The sequence below is a fragment of the Anoplolepis gracilipes genome, chromosome 15 (assembly GCF_047496725.1).
Source record: "Anoplolepis gracilipes chromosome 15, ASM4749672v1, whole genome shotgun sequence".
Classification (NCBI taxonomy): domain Eukaryota; kingdom Metazoa; phylum Arthropoda; class Insecta; order Hymenoptera; family Formicidae; genus Anoplolepis; species Anoplolepis gracilipes.
In genome coordinates, this window is record NC_132984.1 from 3,177,441 (window position 1) to 3,193,974 (window position 16,534).

The 16,534-nt window shown below is 34.8% G+C and overlaps 1 protein-coding gene across 2 annotated transcripts in view; it reads right to left on the reverse strand.

Annotated features, from left to right (window-relative positions):
• The window catches only part of Myo10a (unconventional myosin 10A), a 39,374-nt gene extending 33,129 nt beyond the window's left edge, over positions 1–6,245 (reverse strand). The window contains exons 1-2 of one of the 2 annotated variants that reach the window (XM_072906759.1): positions 5,891–6,245; positions 1,255–1,339 (exon numbers count right to left, since the gene is read on the reverse strand). In XM_072906759.1, coding sequence (XP_072762860.1) covers positions 1,255–1,275 — 21 coding nt within the window. In that variant the 5' untranslated portion in view covers positions 1,276–1,339; positions 5,891–6,245. The remainder of the gene's footprint in view (positions 1–1,254; positions 1,340–5,890) is intronic. The other variant, XM_072906760.1, reaches the window with a different exon arrangement.
• Positions 6,246–16,534: the final 10,289 nt, after the last annotated feature.

The following is a 16,534-nucleotide window of genomic DNA, read 5'->3' on the forward strand; positions in this document are numbered from 1 at the left end:
ACTGGCATTGAGCAGATATCTCTTGCATCTTTTTTTACTACTTCATTTCGAATTATTTTATTATTATTTTTTTTTTTTTAATAAAAAAGAAATGAGGAAAAGAAACGGATCACTTATATAATAACTGTTTCGCTTATAAAAATGCTAGTGAATTGACTAGCGAATTAAATATCCGAGACGTGTATAGAAAAAATAGCCGTTCGTTAAATCCGTGGCAATTTCACATTTTCATTTTCGATATAATGTCAGTTGTTTAATATTCATTTCAATTTCGTTGATACCCTTGCTCTTTCGGAATGCTTCCTTAATTATTCCGCCGTTCATTATCCGCGACTGGATGCACGGGGAGCGAAGTAAAAGTGAGAAACCGCTACTAGCACTTGCAGCCTGTCTATATTCCAAAAGCATTCACGCAAGAAAATTTTTCCACGCGTCTTTGCATTGTCACCGTTATTGAAATAAAATCAATGTTCAATTTTCAATTGGGAAAGTTGACTCAAAATGAAATATTATCACTAATTATTATTCTACTATAAAATGCACACTTGTCAAATTAAATAAAAAATGCGACATTATTTTATATTTTCTTGTAATTTGTATGCTTAATTTCTGAAAAATTTTAATAATTTATAATTACAGATTGTTTCCGTCGCAATATATTTACGTACATATATTGCAAAAAATTTCTTTGCAGAATAAATCGTTTAACTCTTTTTAGAATCGCGCGCACTTGAATATAAAGCTAATACACGTTACTGTAATATGTCACTCTTTTATAAATAAATTTTCATATTCTCTAACTGTGTAAAAACACTTAATAACTTTCTGTATTTTCTTTAAAATCGTGTTTAACAAAATCGATGACGATCGGATAGATCGTTGAAGGAAAGCGTCGAAAGGAACGCCGCGTCGCGTCGGACGAGGCGTTTGAAAGTGGCTGCTGCGAGCAGTCGCGATGCAATTGCGTGTGCGCAGATCATTGACTCCGACCACGCAACGATCCCACCGCAGTCGGGACCACGTAAATATTGTGCAATGTCATGACAATTGGAAAATCATCTTGCAGAGTCCACAAGTGGAAATTGCTTCGTAATAAACAATCTCGACGGGTTTGAAAAACAACCATTCATGTCTCAACACCTTCGCGTTAATTTGCAACGCGTGGGATACGCAAAGAAAATGTCACTCACAGGATGATTTTAGATTTTTCAACGATCGAGATTTTTTTTATAGTCGACGAATATTAACACTCACCTTTTGCCACTCGCCGTACATCTTGCAACGGTGTTAAATCGATCCCCGTGCGAAAATATCCGTCATTTTGTACAACCGGTCTGCTCTGGAACGAAAGACAATTTGTAAGTCATTACAAATATCTTGATTTGGATTTGAAGAAAAAAATATCATCGAAAAATTCTTCTCAAAATTATTCAATAAAAATTCAAGAAAAAAATATTATCAAAACATTATTACAATTAAAAAAAATATCGATTCTTCCTTAGCTTTTAGCGCGACTCGCACATAATTATTGCTCGAGTAACAAGCTATCAATCAATGTCTATCAAGTTTCAATGTTGCGCGCGTGCCAAGAAACGTTATTACGTCGATTGCATGTAACGGAAGCATCGCCCCGCGTCCAATTTGTCCCGCAACTTCCGGCATAATATGAAGAATATCGATGCTTAACTCTCAGCTCCTTACTTATAAAGAGCTACGTATACATATATATTTTTCTCTTATATACTTAGCTCCAACAAAAAAAAATAAACAATTTTAAACTAAAATTCTTTCATGCTTTCGCTGTTTTTTTATCGTCGCAAAATTTAAATATGTTTATTAAAATTTAGAGAGATGAATATTAACATTATCAATCTATCTTACATTTCGAAGGAACATTAGTTCGACGCGAACGGAGTTTGATACCAATCATAATTACACGTTCAGAAATGTGGGAAGTGTCGCAATGAGTATTCAGCTCTGCGAGATTGAGATACACACAACCATGCGCATATCTATATTTCTATGACACGTACTAGATATCCATTACATACACAGACATCATTTATACCTTCCGCTGCATATGCGTTTTGCTATAAATTGCGCAAAAACAAATGTGCTTTTTCTTACGCTTAAGGAAAAAATAATCTTAATAATTGTAGACTAAACGATCATAAATTAAAAAAAAAAGATAGTTCTATTATGTATCTCTTTTTGAGAGATTCCGTTTTCTTATTCATTTATCTTTAATGACTGATGTAACGCATGTTTTTTATTCGGCTAATTTATATCTTTATCTAATAATATGCTTTTTTATTATATTTTTATATATAATTATATGTTATTATTATATCTTTATACAATTACACGATTGACGCTATTATTGCTTTTATTACTATCATCATTATTACTTTTTTAATATTTACATTTAAAGTTAAGTTTTATTTTAAGAATTCAAATTTGAGATTTGTTTATTTTTTTCTAAAATTCGAAAACAGCACCAAATGTCAGCTCGATATTTTATTTTTAATCAATTAAATTTTTAGTGAAGAAAACGATTACGAATAAAATTACTGTTAATTACTACAAACAATTACAAATAAAATATTATCATTTTTCTATGTTGAAAGCTTGTTATTGACTACCTCGCGTTATAATTTTTTATATACAATAATTAGTTTGTTGCACCCCTCATTTATTGCGCCGAGGAGGGCTTGAAAAGTCAAGCCGAAATGTATGTCCGCTATAAATTTTTTTTATTGCATTTTATTACTTCCTAATTAATTTGAAATTAGATGTAAGCAACTTCCGCCACGACCTAACCATTTTTATTATTTAATTTGCGCTTCGATATTGTAATTTTCGGATGCTTAATTGACTTTGTAATAAATAACTTATTTTTCATCTTTAATTTATTATATTACACATCTTCGGCTCTTTTACCACTTGGTCTTGGTACCACAGCTTTACTATTTTTTGAAAACTTGTTAGCTTATATAGAGTAGGGTGCAAAGTTTATATAGACGCAAGTAGCGACCTCATAAACCTACCATCCCAGCCGGCCCTGCACGTGGCAGCGTGTGAGTGAGCATATATACGCTCACGTGCTCGGCTCGCGGATAAATCTCGCGGGTAAAGCCTCCAGTAAAAGTAGCGATACAACCGTGCGTCCTTCTCCGCGCGCTCACCGCGGAATGCATTTCGCAATTTTATGCTAATTTATTTAGTCACCCTCGAACCGCGACACACGCTCGCGAGCGAGAAGGACGCGTAGGATTAGATACGACGGAGCGGCAGATAAACGGGAAGACAATGGCGAAACATGGTCAACATCGTCGACTGTACATTGTCCGCCGAGAGAGAGCTGATGTCTTCCATCATCGCCTCTCTTTCGGCGACTCGACACTCGACGATGGAAAACGGCTGACCGGTTTTGCGCCACGATATTCGCGCCGTGCGTCATCCCGCCTTTTGTCAGAACGAAATGTATTTAGCACTCAAGTCGAGTCTCGCACGAAAGTCTCCTTTACACGTTTGTAACGAGGATTACGAGCCAGAATTCAGGAAATTTATATACATTTTCTTCGACTTGGCGATGGAAAGAGGCTGGGGAAGATTTAAATGCCATCATCTTCGTCATTCTGTTTCAACCATGTTTTCAAGCTTTAATAAAAAACTGTGTACGCGAATAATGACGAATCTTGTCTCCTTCTCTTTCTCTTCCGATAATATCGAGACGAGAGAGAACAGGAACTCTGCGATGCAAGTTATCCAGGTCAGACAGAGAAAGGAGCAGCAGCACTCGCGACTGCGGTGATACAAGAAGTATTATGTAATTTGTAATTCATAATCGCGGCCCTCGTCTTCTCTCTTTCTCGCGGGACTATAGAAACAAGAAGTTAGGCGATTAATTGTGCGTCGTGCTTGTACGAGCGGCTTGTTTCAAAGTCACCATGAGTCCGAGAGAAAAGCCAGCGTTCGTAACGCTCTTTCAAATGGCGGGGAACGAAATTCAAGTGCGAAATTTATATCAGTCTCGCCGATAAGAAAGGAGTTTTTAGGAAGCGCTTTCTCTCCAAGTTTTTATTATTCTATCGGTATCATTCAGACAATCGGGCTTTCGTCCACGACGAAAATGGCGAAGCACTCGCGTGCAATCGCGCCGCCTTTCTTTTTATAACGAAGAACGCGACAGGCGGAAACGAGTGACGCCTGTCGCGTTCTTAGTTATAAAAAAATGTTAAAAGTGTGAAACTTAGCACTGGAATTTCCTGGCCTTGGAATTTCTAATAATTTGAGATTAAAATGCGTGAAATGTTTTTAGCATAATCTCAATTGCATGTCAAGCAGAGAGAACAAGCTGTTGGAAATTTTAATTGAAATATTAATAAATATTAATAATATATGTTTAACAAATCTTACACTTTCTCTTGATTATATTAAAATTTCCATTTACCCTTTTTCTTAATTCTATCAATTTCGCCCGTTTGTGTCAATGGGAATAGATTATTTCAGGATCAACGTCTGCACAAATGCATTACAAAATCTCTCAAAGTATATATATATAGGTTTCCACGGGTATGCTAACCATTGATTAGCGTACTACCGTGCGTGAGAATTACTATCTAAAGCAAAAGTATTATGAAGTCACTTGTACAAGTCTTTTCACAACGTAACTTACTTGAGTTGCACGGCACGTTTATCTCCATCTCCGCGTTATAAACTAGAAGATAGATCAAGATAATTAAGCAGAGATGTTTGGATTAAATTTCAAATTTCCCGCAATATAAATGGATACTATTAAGGAGAACGAGTTATATATCCACCACAGTCGCAGATGGATGCAATGTCCTTGAATACTTTCGCCTAATCGCGCACATCGACCTGAGAGTGTCGCGCACGCCATTTTAAAGTCAATCGCAGGAACGCGCATGAACTTTGTTCCGACATTTGCACAGGGCACAAGACAATTCTTCACGGTATTTAGAGCCTTAATTAAATTCGAGTTCCATTCTCATCGTTATACAGTTACGTGATTTCACGAGAAATCAATTTATGTTTTATTCTCGTCTTAACTTGTTTTTCGTTAGTACCTACTTCTGCTATCTTTAAATGCAAACGTAACTTTATGTTTTACGATCGATACAACAAATATGCGAGATACAAAGTTAATCTAAGCTAAGAGCTAAATTTCTTGATTTTCAACTGGTTTGGTCAGGTTCCGAGGTATAAGAAATATACCTATAATATAGTTGAGTGTTAATTTAATCTTTGTCCGTTCCTGAGAACAGGTATAAAGACCGAGAACTAAAACTTTTTCTACGTATGCATTAAATGCATTAAAATATTTCATATGTTTTTAAATTAAAATTATTAATATACAATTTCGGACTCGCCATGTGATATCTCAACAATAATATTTTTCTTAGCATTAATTAAACGTTTTTTTTCCTGTTTCTCTTTAAACTAATTCTCGAATTATTTTAATCAATGAGCTCATCGTTGTCTCAGTCCAAGATTACAATGCATATTGGGAGGAAACAATTCTTTTTAATTCTTTTACATAAACATTCTATATTTTAATAATAATCATATCTATATGCATTTATAAATTATACTTTATTCTTTCAATTAATAATAACAAGAAATCATCTTTTAATATATTATTTGTTACTTATATTATTAAGATGCCTTGATGATATGAGTTTGTCTTGCCATAATAAAATATTACAATTATACGAGGGCTACGTCCAAGAAACAATACCGCCTGAACAGGCGTCGATGTCTCTGCCGTAAAATCTCCGATTATCGTTTATGCGGCAGACATCGATCGCGACGCCGCCCGCAAGACGACTTTCTCAAGAGGACTTCTCCTCTCGTGATCGAGACTCACCTCCTGGCGTCGTAGACGTCAATCGTCCATCTTCCAATGAAAGACAAAAAAAAGCAAAGAGAGAGAAATGGAATCCTAGCACGAGCCAGACCGAAAGGGAGACGACGATTCTCCAGTCAAACGACGTGGGATCCACGCGGATCAAGAGCCTCGGGGCAGGGGATGAGAATCCACGAGATCCACGAGATCCACGAGATGATGGATCACACTTTGGTGCACACTATTCCGCAAACTGCTCCAAAACTGGACGCGAACCCTGACCGACGCGCCCGTCGTCGCAATTCCCGATTATCCGATTACTCGAGCGTCGCGGACGATCGAGCAGCAACTGCTTCCACGACGCGATTCCAGATCGTGGTATGCGGTCGCTCGACCTCGCCTAAGAGGAAACTAACTCCTACTGCAAGCCACCATGAGGAGCCACCATACATACCGCGGTGGGTACCGTTACGCACGCGGTCTACAGGACTACAGGTGGTCTCGAGTTTTAGAGACCCTAGAGACCAGCTTGCTCCTGTAACAAAGCTGGCACGATCGACGCGGGATATTTGAAGCTACCTGTAAATCGCCGGCGGAACAGCGACGTATCTAGCGTTCTGAAATCCTGCGCATATACATTCTTCATGGAAAATTAATTAAAAATTATAAATTAAATAAATTAGTAAAAGAGTAACGAGAAGGAGAGAAAGGAGTGCGCTTGATCCGAAAATTTCCTGACTTTTCTCGTTAGATTTTTATACCTAAATATTTCGAGCACATCTCTTCTACGTTGTATGCAAATACGAATAATATATACGGGAGGACCTGTGTAATATATACATGTTAATTTATTCGCGGACATACATGAGAGAGAGAGAGAGAGAGAGAGAGAGGGGGAAGGAGGGACAGACAAGCGGACTGCAGAGATCTCGCGACCCGGTAAGGATTCCTTAAAAAAAAAAAAAAAAGAAAAAGAAAGAAAAAAAATACAGTCCGTTTGGGTCAGCGTCACGTTACCTTGCGTGCGCCACGTTGCAGGTGTTTGCAGGTGTACGTTTCTTTTCCCTCCCTTCTCCTCCCCGTATTTTTCCAAATACGACACGCAGACAGGATTTGCGCTCTAGCCAGCCGCCGGAATCCCTCAAAGAGGTCATCTAATCGGCGGCCGTTGTCCCCGAAGCCTGATATGGGGGGACCTCTTTCTAAAGACCTACAGCGTCACTTTCGTGATAAACCGGGTCTTGACCACGCGTCAACGAAATTGACGGAATTCCTGACGGTCGAAGCAAACAGGAAAAGAGGGATTCGGTAATGATGTGTATATGGAGCTCAGAAAGGTACTAGATAATTGAGAAATTTTTTTTCTAAAGAATTATACTGCGCGCTGGTTTTGTCAACTAAATTGTTCTTAAAAATAGATCTAGATTCTTTTATATTTTAATATAAAAATAATAAAAATTTGGAAGATATTATTGTCTTCAAAGAAAATTATATTATTCATTTTTAATTATTTAAATTTCTATAAATGCAATTACAATATAAATACATTATAAACAAAGTAATATAAAGGTATCATAAAATAATTAAGAAATATTTGGCATTAGTGCAACAGTATAAAATTGTATAGAAATAACTTATGACAAGATTGAATCCTATAAGAAAACATTGCATCTATTTTCGAAATTAAACATTATTAAAATTTAGAGATATTACAAAGTGTTTGCAAATTAGTCGAACGTTTCGATCAGATTTTTCTGATTCTCTTCAGCGCATAAAAGTTAATAAATTAAATAAGCTACTTTAAATCATTTACAATATGTTTATTATAAAGGTATCAGTTTTATCTTCTAACGATTAAATTTCTATTAAGAATATATTAATGATAAAACAGAGCACTTTTAGATGTTTTTACATTATTTTTAAAAACACAAACTATATCTATCTTAATTGAAGAATAAAATAAATTATTGAGAATTATGTTGCGTCTTCCATTATACTAACAAATTGATTTGTATCATTTTATTATACTTTTACAATTTTCACGTATTATATTACATTTTAGATCATTTTCTATCTCTCGACGCATGTGAGATATTTATCTTTGATTAGTTAATTTACCTGGCAAATGTAACGAGCAAGTAACGACGCCGTTATTTTTATGGATAAACATTCCTCATCAGAAGTGATTAAATTAAAGCCAAGTCCACTTTGCTAAACGTGATGAGAATGAGAGAAATAGGTAATGGGACATGCGCTTTACTAATTTCACCACGTCACAAAATATGACATTATTTACATATTGATCTAGCGCGTCACGTCTTAATTACCGTTAAAACTTTCCAATCAAAGAATTGCAAAGAATTGTGTAAAGAATTTTCAAATTATGACGCCGAATTAAAGAAGGAAAGCACTTGAGAATCGCCGCGGATAATGATCATATGATAAATAATAATAAAATCTCAAACACAAAAAAACATCGAATTACGCGAAACTTTTGATTCTTGAACTTTATTCAACCTTTAGCGAATTATTGTCAATTACCAAGTTTAAAATAAAAACAATTTGCTTTCAAATTTCTTGAATAAAAATATGATTATAACTGTTGTTAAAGTACAAAAAGAAATAAATATGTCTAGTTTAATTAAATTCCGTTTCTATTTAAGGATTTAATTTTCTCTTGGAAGCAATAATTAAAGCTCACGATTACCAATTAGCCGGGATCTAATTAGCTGACCAATCCCTTGAGAACTTTTGTGTTCGACGCTCAATAATGCGACCGCATGCACCGTAATATCGGAGGTATGCGAGCAATGCGTTATAGGTACCCATTCACCGTTCCTTCGATTTCACGTGCGCAAGGATACGCGGTAGCCTTCAGCGATCCGTAGGAATTCTTTAATCGACCGTGATCAGCGATGCGTTTCAGCGATCTTTGGTGAAAAAAAAAAAAAAAAATCAAATCCGCTTTCTTTGCTTATTTATATGCAACGGTTTAAGATACCGCATATCTCGAACAACATCAAATGTGACTGATACAATTTATATTTTCGAAATTTACAAAAACATAAAATTTTTAATTTTAAATTTTATAAATTAAGTAAAAACGAGGATTGTGTCTATCACGAATGATTATGTTTCGATACAGAAAAATCATTCATATGTATATACATATATGTATACATTCATTCATATATAATGTACTGTCAAACAAAACAAAGTTTATGTCGTGTATGCACGTTTCTAATAATAGACAAGATAATTAGAAATTTTAGCAAAACAATTAACTATTAGCTACCAACTTATATAAAATATTAATTATACACTGAATAATTAAAGTAACACGTATGTAATGTTACAAAGAGAATTATCACTTGTAGATAACAAAGATAACTGTGGATAGAGATTCGACGGATGAGAAAGAACGAAACTTATGTTCCAAAAGTAGGATGAATAACACACAGGTCTTTTTACCAGTAGAAGATACGTAAGTTGAAGCTCACGCTACGTATTATCTACTGAATGTGTTGATTATAGTTGATTATAATATAATATAACGTTCGAAGATAAGTTGCTCACAATATCATCGAGAGTCAACAAAGAGTCCACAGAGTTTACTCAAGTGCAATAAATCATGCATTTTTTAATGTCATTGAAAATTCCATCAATCAAAATTGATTTGAATTTGAATCTTAATACTATCAGGGTGTTTACTCAAATTTTGTAAAAAAATTCTATGAAACTCATTCTCTAATCTTCTAGATATTTTTGTTTAAAATTCCAGAAAAAGAGAATATTTTCAAGATTTTTTTTGATAATTTTTTACTAAAATAAATTTTTTATTATACGTGTTTTTTTTTTTAATGTTTTGATTAGTTGATTATAATATAATATAACGTTCGAAGATAAGTTGCTCACAGTATCATCGAGAGTCAACGAAGAGTTCACAGAGTGTACTCAAGTGCAATAAATCGTGCGTTTTTTAATATCACTGAAAATTCCATCAATCAAAATCTTGTTTGTTATTATTAAATAAAATAAAAGCGTTATTTAAAATTAATTTCATTAAATTCTTTTTATTGTTTTAAATCTTAATACTAACAGGGCGTCTAAAAAAAAATTTGTAAAAATTTCTATCAAAATTCTCTAATCTTCCAAATATTTTTGTTTGAAATTCCAGATAAAGAGAATATTTTCAAGATTTTTTTTTACAATTTGTGACTAAAATAAATTTTTTATTATACGCGTTTTTTAAATGTTTTTCATTCGTACGAAGGAAAAACACAAAATTACTTAAGTTTCAATGTTAGATTTACAAATGTAAAAAACTGAATGGCTTTCGTTAAATTAAAAATTTTTAACTTTCATAACATTTTCATTTTTTATCACTAAAAATTAAAATAAAGAATACTCTGCATATTCAATATTTTGTTAGATATTGAATATATAAATAGAGATAGATATATATTTATAATTTACAGTGTAAGAGCAAAATTATCAAAGAGAGTTTAAAAAAAATTCCCTGAGTCTTAATAAAATTCCATGAAAATTCCTTAATTTCTGCTGGTACAAAAAATTTCTTGAGAAAACTAGATTTTCCATGTTTTTCTCTGGAAGCATACATCCTGCATATAATGTATCATTATACACGTAATACTTCTTCATCTCATAATGTCTTAAAATTTTGAAAGAATCCTGTATGTAACAATAATCCCTTTTCTATTATATTTTAATTCCTTTTTTTTACCTTTTCTTGAATGCTGCTGTCGGTCGTTATTATCTTCTTTCTAAATTATAAGAATATCTCGCATGTATTTAAAAACTACTTTACAATAATTGATGTAGTTTCTCTTTTTGTTACAATTTTTTTAATAATAAATTGTGATAATGCAATCAAGATAAAATGTTATGGAACTCTTGACAGAACTCATCAGCCACGATAAAGGGTGAGATATGATTTTTTTTATCGGTGGCTTTTCAAGTGTTGCGTAAACGGCTGCGACAGACGAGCATATGTCACTCGAGTGCGCGATAAAATCAACACCGAATTACACTCAGCCGCTAAATGATACAAATAAAGTCGGCAAACAAAAATATTCACGTTTAAAGATGTCAAGCCGCGTGTATCAACCATGTGCTAATAACAGTATTGTGTGTAGAAAGAGTTAAAAATTAAAAGTCGGCGGAAATGAGAAGAGAAGTAAAAAACCTTGCAACATTTTGTTTCTCAATTGTTTATTTTTTTTTTTCAATTATTTTTTAGTTTGGTCTCAACGGAATGTGAAGATATCTAACGTTAAAATTTCCGAGAAACCAAGACTTTTATTTTGTCCTTTGGTTAAAAATCAAATCGACTTTGAATTTGTGATGGAATTTTCGTGATTGAATATTTTTCTGCAGATTGCAAAAACTTAAAGAGTGCAGAAGGATTATGAATTATCTTGCATAAATAAAAGAAATGTATGTTCGTCAAAGGAACAAAAACTCTAGAGCTGCGCATAAAGAGATAGGATTTGTTGATTATACATGTGCTTAGGATACTCGTAACTCGATAATATAATACTTGGAGGGTAACAATTTTTCTATGGCAACGCGTTTCCCTTGTAATTCAAAGGCGACGCATCTATTGATATGGATGAAGCAGCTCGACTTTTGATATACGCTCCATTTCAAATGGAAAATCATGCCTGGATTGGATTCGCGCGCGTGATCGGAAATAAAGTTACATCGCCCGATGACGGTACAGACTTTCGACTTTTGTCGTGTAATACGAGCGCAAAGAAGATAAGCTGAGACCGAAAGAAAACGCGTTATCAGCGAGAGAGAGAGAGAGAGAGAGAGAGAGAGAGAGAGAGAGAGAGAGAGAGAGAGAGAGAGAGAGAGACGCTTCATGACAATAACTTACAATTTGCCGTGTACTTTAAACGAAAGTAAGTTTATCTATTTTAAGTAACTTATCTATTTTTCGTTCGCTCTCACGCGGCCGCTCTCACTTTATCTCAATTTCGTCTCGCAAGATTCCTTCGAAATGAATATGCGCGGCAAGTTTGGGAGAAGAGAGAGAAAGAGAGAGAGAGAGAGAGAGAGAGAGAGAGAGAGAGAGAAAAAATGAGATCTCTCGACAAAAAGAGAAAAGGTAGACGAGAGGGAGGCGTTTGGCCCTCTTGCACAAACACTGTGGCCCCTCTCTCGCCGCAACTTAAATTGACTCGATAAAAGTTGGCGGAATAAAGCGCCACTATATCAGAAACATCTGCCAAACGTTATTACAACTTTGAATAAAGAACGGCGGTCGGAGAGGGTGCTGCGGGAGAAGCGTGGGAGGAGAGACCGCCGCCGCCGCCGCCGCCTCCTTGTCGTCCTCACGACGACGATGAGGAAAAAGTTCCAAGTTCGCGTTCGAAGACCGTGGGAAAGTTCGCCCGTAAATCAAGTCGTTATTTTAATTTCGCCAGCCTCGTATTAGCCTTCCCGTTTCCGCCATTCGTTTTCATTTCGACGATCTGCGTGTCGATCTTCGACAATAATCTCGTAAAGAAGGGTGTGCGCGATCGAAGGAGGGATGGGGTAGGAGCCGGCCCCGGAAATGGTTCAACAATTTTATTGGGACAAGGGTATGATGGGAATAATAAAGATAAAATCCTAAATACAGCCAATATTTTACTTCCTTCCTTCATGTAATGCTATTTGGGATTCTTTCAGTGTTTTATCAATACTCGAGATTTATTAAAAAGAATTTAGATTCTCTCGAGGGATAAATTGTCGTAAAATTTATCGCATAATAAAATGTATTGCTAAAAATTAAATTAAGCCAACATTATTGTTGAATATAATTCAATTAAATGATTCAAATATTTAAATATATATATATATATCTCGGAATTATAGTTTTGATATTAACGAGATTTTCTTTTAACGTAGATGATTATTTTTGACGATATATGCCGGATCGAAAATCTCTTTTTAGACTGACAAAATTATCTCTCTTAGTGCAGTCCAATCTCATCTTACGATAATAACTTTATCGATTTATCTCGATACCCCTTCGTTCTCTTCACGAATTTTCTTTTGATATACGCGCTACTTCTTATCTTCGTGATTGAGGCAATCTTTATCTCGACGGTTTTGCTCGTTCTCCGCGTTTCAGCCGTTCTTACAGGACCGGTTCATTTCGGCGTCTCGCGGATGCTGTGAAGAATCGATTAGCATCGTGTCCGTGCGAGTATACCGTGACGCGTTCGAGGAAACACGGCCAAGCCGAAAACTTCGAAAGAAGTCAAAGATGCTAAAAATCGTAGGGCCATGGCGATCCGCACGCAATACCGAAGTTGCACGGCACGGGTAATCCCGGACTAAATCAATAGCATCAACATCAGCTTGTCTCCAAAGACTAAGAAATTAAATTTAACGATTATTAAATTTGAGGGAAATAAAAGTAAATTGAAAAATATAGTGATTTTTATAATCACATACTTGATAGAAAAAGAATCTCAAGAAATTCTTTTTACGGATAAATTTCTCATAATTACATAAAATGACAGTTTACTCTAATGAAATTATAATTAAATTTATTAATAAATTTATTAACAAATTTCTCATCGTTACATAAAATTACAATTTGACTTTGAATTAAAACAACAATTTAAATATATCATAATAAATTATACTTTGCATAAATTTATTATGATACATTATAAACATATGTAAATTTATTATAAAATATTTTATATATAGTATTATTATCAGTCTATCTAAGCAAACGGAAATTAACATCTAAAATGAATCATACACGTCCACAAACTGTCACTATTGACAGTTCATCTATAATGGCGTCCAAGTATCGCAGGCGTCTCCGCGATAATTACGACGTGCGGAACGGCGTCGCGGATTAATTGTAACTGCATAGCGCCGCCACCGATTCGCCTAATTAATTCGGTTACTAATGGCCGCCGCGGCGTCCCCGACTTACCGGGGATCGAACGTGCCCGGCAGCGATCCCGGGCGGAATCGAATGGGAGATTCCACGGCTGTCGTGCGCGACGATGGAAACTCGGCTTTCGGAATTAAATCGTCAGAAATCTTGTCCCCCGCGGCACCCCTCCCTCCCCCCCCCCTGCGCCACCCGGCGCTCGATTAATTCCGATCGATCCGAGAAGCCGGGCGGCGGCTTCTCGATCTTCTTCCGAACCCTCTGGCCGTCTTCACGATCGACGAACTATTTCGATTGGAATCGTCTCTCACGCCTTCGTCCATGTAATGCATTCGTATTTGTAACGTCTTTAGTTTAGCGGATAGCATATTTTCTTTTTCGAAGCTTTCTTCAAGTTCCTTTACGAAAATTTTAGCTTGATATTCACGACATTAAGAAGTTAGATGTATTTTATCTCGTTTATCGCCACTTTGTGCTTCGTTAAAACTTTAAACCTCTAAATCAAACATTGCTATTAATATGTATTTTTGCGTTGGATATCGCGTTTATTTTTTAACAGTGTGTTATTTACGGGAAAAAATGTAAATGTATTTTACACGATAGAATCCTCTATCTGTGAGTTAGAATCTTATTTTGAATTATATAAACGTTTATAATTTTTTTTTTTTATAAAAAATAAACGTAGAAAATATTTTTGTATACTTTTTCTGTTCTTTTTTTTCTTCACTTTTCTTATAAATTGTTGCAAGTATCGCTGGAGTTTTTCGTAGAAAAATAAATAACGGCTCCCGAATGCAAACACGTGCAAATCTGCTCGACGTTTTAAAAAAAAATCGCATTGACACTCAAGGCATTAAGTTTGCATTTAAGAGTCATCATTTATTTTTCTGCGAAGCAGCATGTTTCTGTCGTGAAATATTTTTATTTCTTGCCTGATATTCTTCGGTTGTAAGTGATCAAAGACAAAATTTATTTAAAGCAGTGTACATTCGTGTTACTTTATATTTCATGCTCTTTACACATTACTCAGCGAGTACTTATAATTCCTATTCATTTGGGAGGTTTGTAGTGGCAAAGAAGGATGGGGATCGCTAATGTAACGTGACACTCGTAATTCTCTCTTAAGCGTATGCCGGAAATAGCGACGAAATAACGATGAAAATATAGAGAGTGACATCAGAGCGAAACAAATGTCCAATTAACGCGCGAACAGGCAGCGAATCTAAGAATCTAATAATTTAAGAATATTCGACCAATTCTCTAAACATTCTCATATATGCTTGAGAAGAGCTATATATACCCCTTCAGTATTATTTTCATATTCTTGTGTAATTAATCTCTGAAATAAATAAAAAAAAGGTGGCATGAAATAAAAAAATCAATACATGTTTTACAATAATTATTTTATTCTACACAGAGTGTCCCGAAACTACCAAATATCCTTTTAAAGATGAATTCTTTGGCCAATTTGGAGACGATTTTTATTCAGTAAAAATGTCAAGTGAAATCATTTTTTGCAAACTTTTAATTTTTACTATTATGTGTCTTTATAAGTAAGCCTTAAATTAAAATTTTATTAAAGTAAACTCCACCTGAAATTAACTGAAGAATGTAATTATGTTAATCGTTTAACTCCGCAAAGTTTAATTTACGAGAAACTCTTTTTTTTTTTTTTTTAATCACTTATAACTCAAAAATTATTGATGCCTCAACATTTTCGCTCAGAAAAAATCATTTTCAAATTGGTCAGAGAATCTGTCTCCTTAAAAGGATATTCGATAGAGATTTCGGGACACCCTGTATCATTGCTTTATCGTCTCCTATTTTTTTTTTTTTTTTTGCATTAGATTATCGCGAGAGAACATTCATCGGACGCGGTGTCTATTGATTTAGCAATTCTCGAGAAATCCTACAGGACATTTCAGTGCGCGGAACGTGTGTATTGGAATGATTTAGTTCGTTCATTGACGGTACACGTTCGAGATCTCGCAGCATCAATAACGTCTAATCACCTCGGTGCGGAGTCGATCCCGTTCGGTCGCGCGCAGTGCAATTTCGTCCTCTAAACGTTCGCCACAAATCACGACGCGCCGTCGTTGCACGCGATTCGGGAAGCTGCGACTCGACATTTAAACTCGGCCGGATTATGGTTGACCGATAATTAATCGCCGCTATCGTGTACGAACGAGCCGCGACTAAGTGTTTAACATCGGCAAATGACCGATCGATCGATCGTCCGAGGACTCAATTGCGAACGGAATTCTATGCGCGCACTGTTGGTACGTTTAGAGGCGAATTTTCATCGAAATTTTCCAGAGACACGATAAGTTTGTCCCCAAACTTTTGACTTATTATTTTGAAATTATTTTTTAATTTTTTCATTATTTCTCAATTGCTTAAAATGTGAAAAACAAGGTGTACACATATGAAAGATATATTATAATAAATCCTTTAAATTATCTTCACTTTCTAGTTATAATTATTATTTTCTTTGTAAATAATAATATATAAATCTATATATATATATATATCTTTATAAATATTATAATAATATATATTTAGGTCTTATTAATATATTTATAAATCTTAAACATATTAAATAAAAAATTTTTTGTCTCAAATTTCATTTTATATACAGGCTGTTTCACAAAATAACAGCCAGCAATTTTTTTTTATGTGCATTACTCGTTTTTCCAATAACTTCGATCATGGTCGAACCATTTCATATAGACACAAAA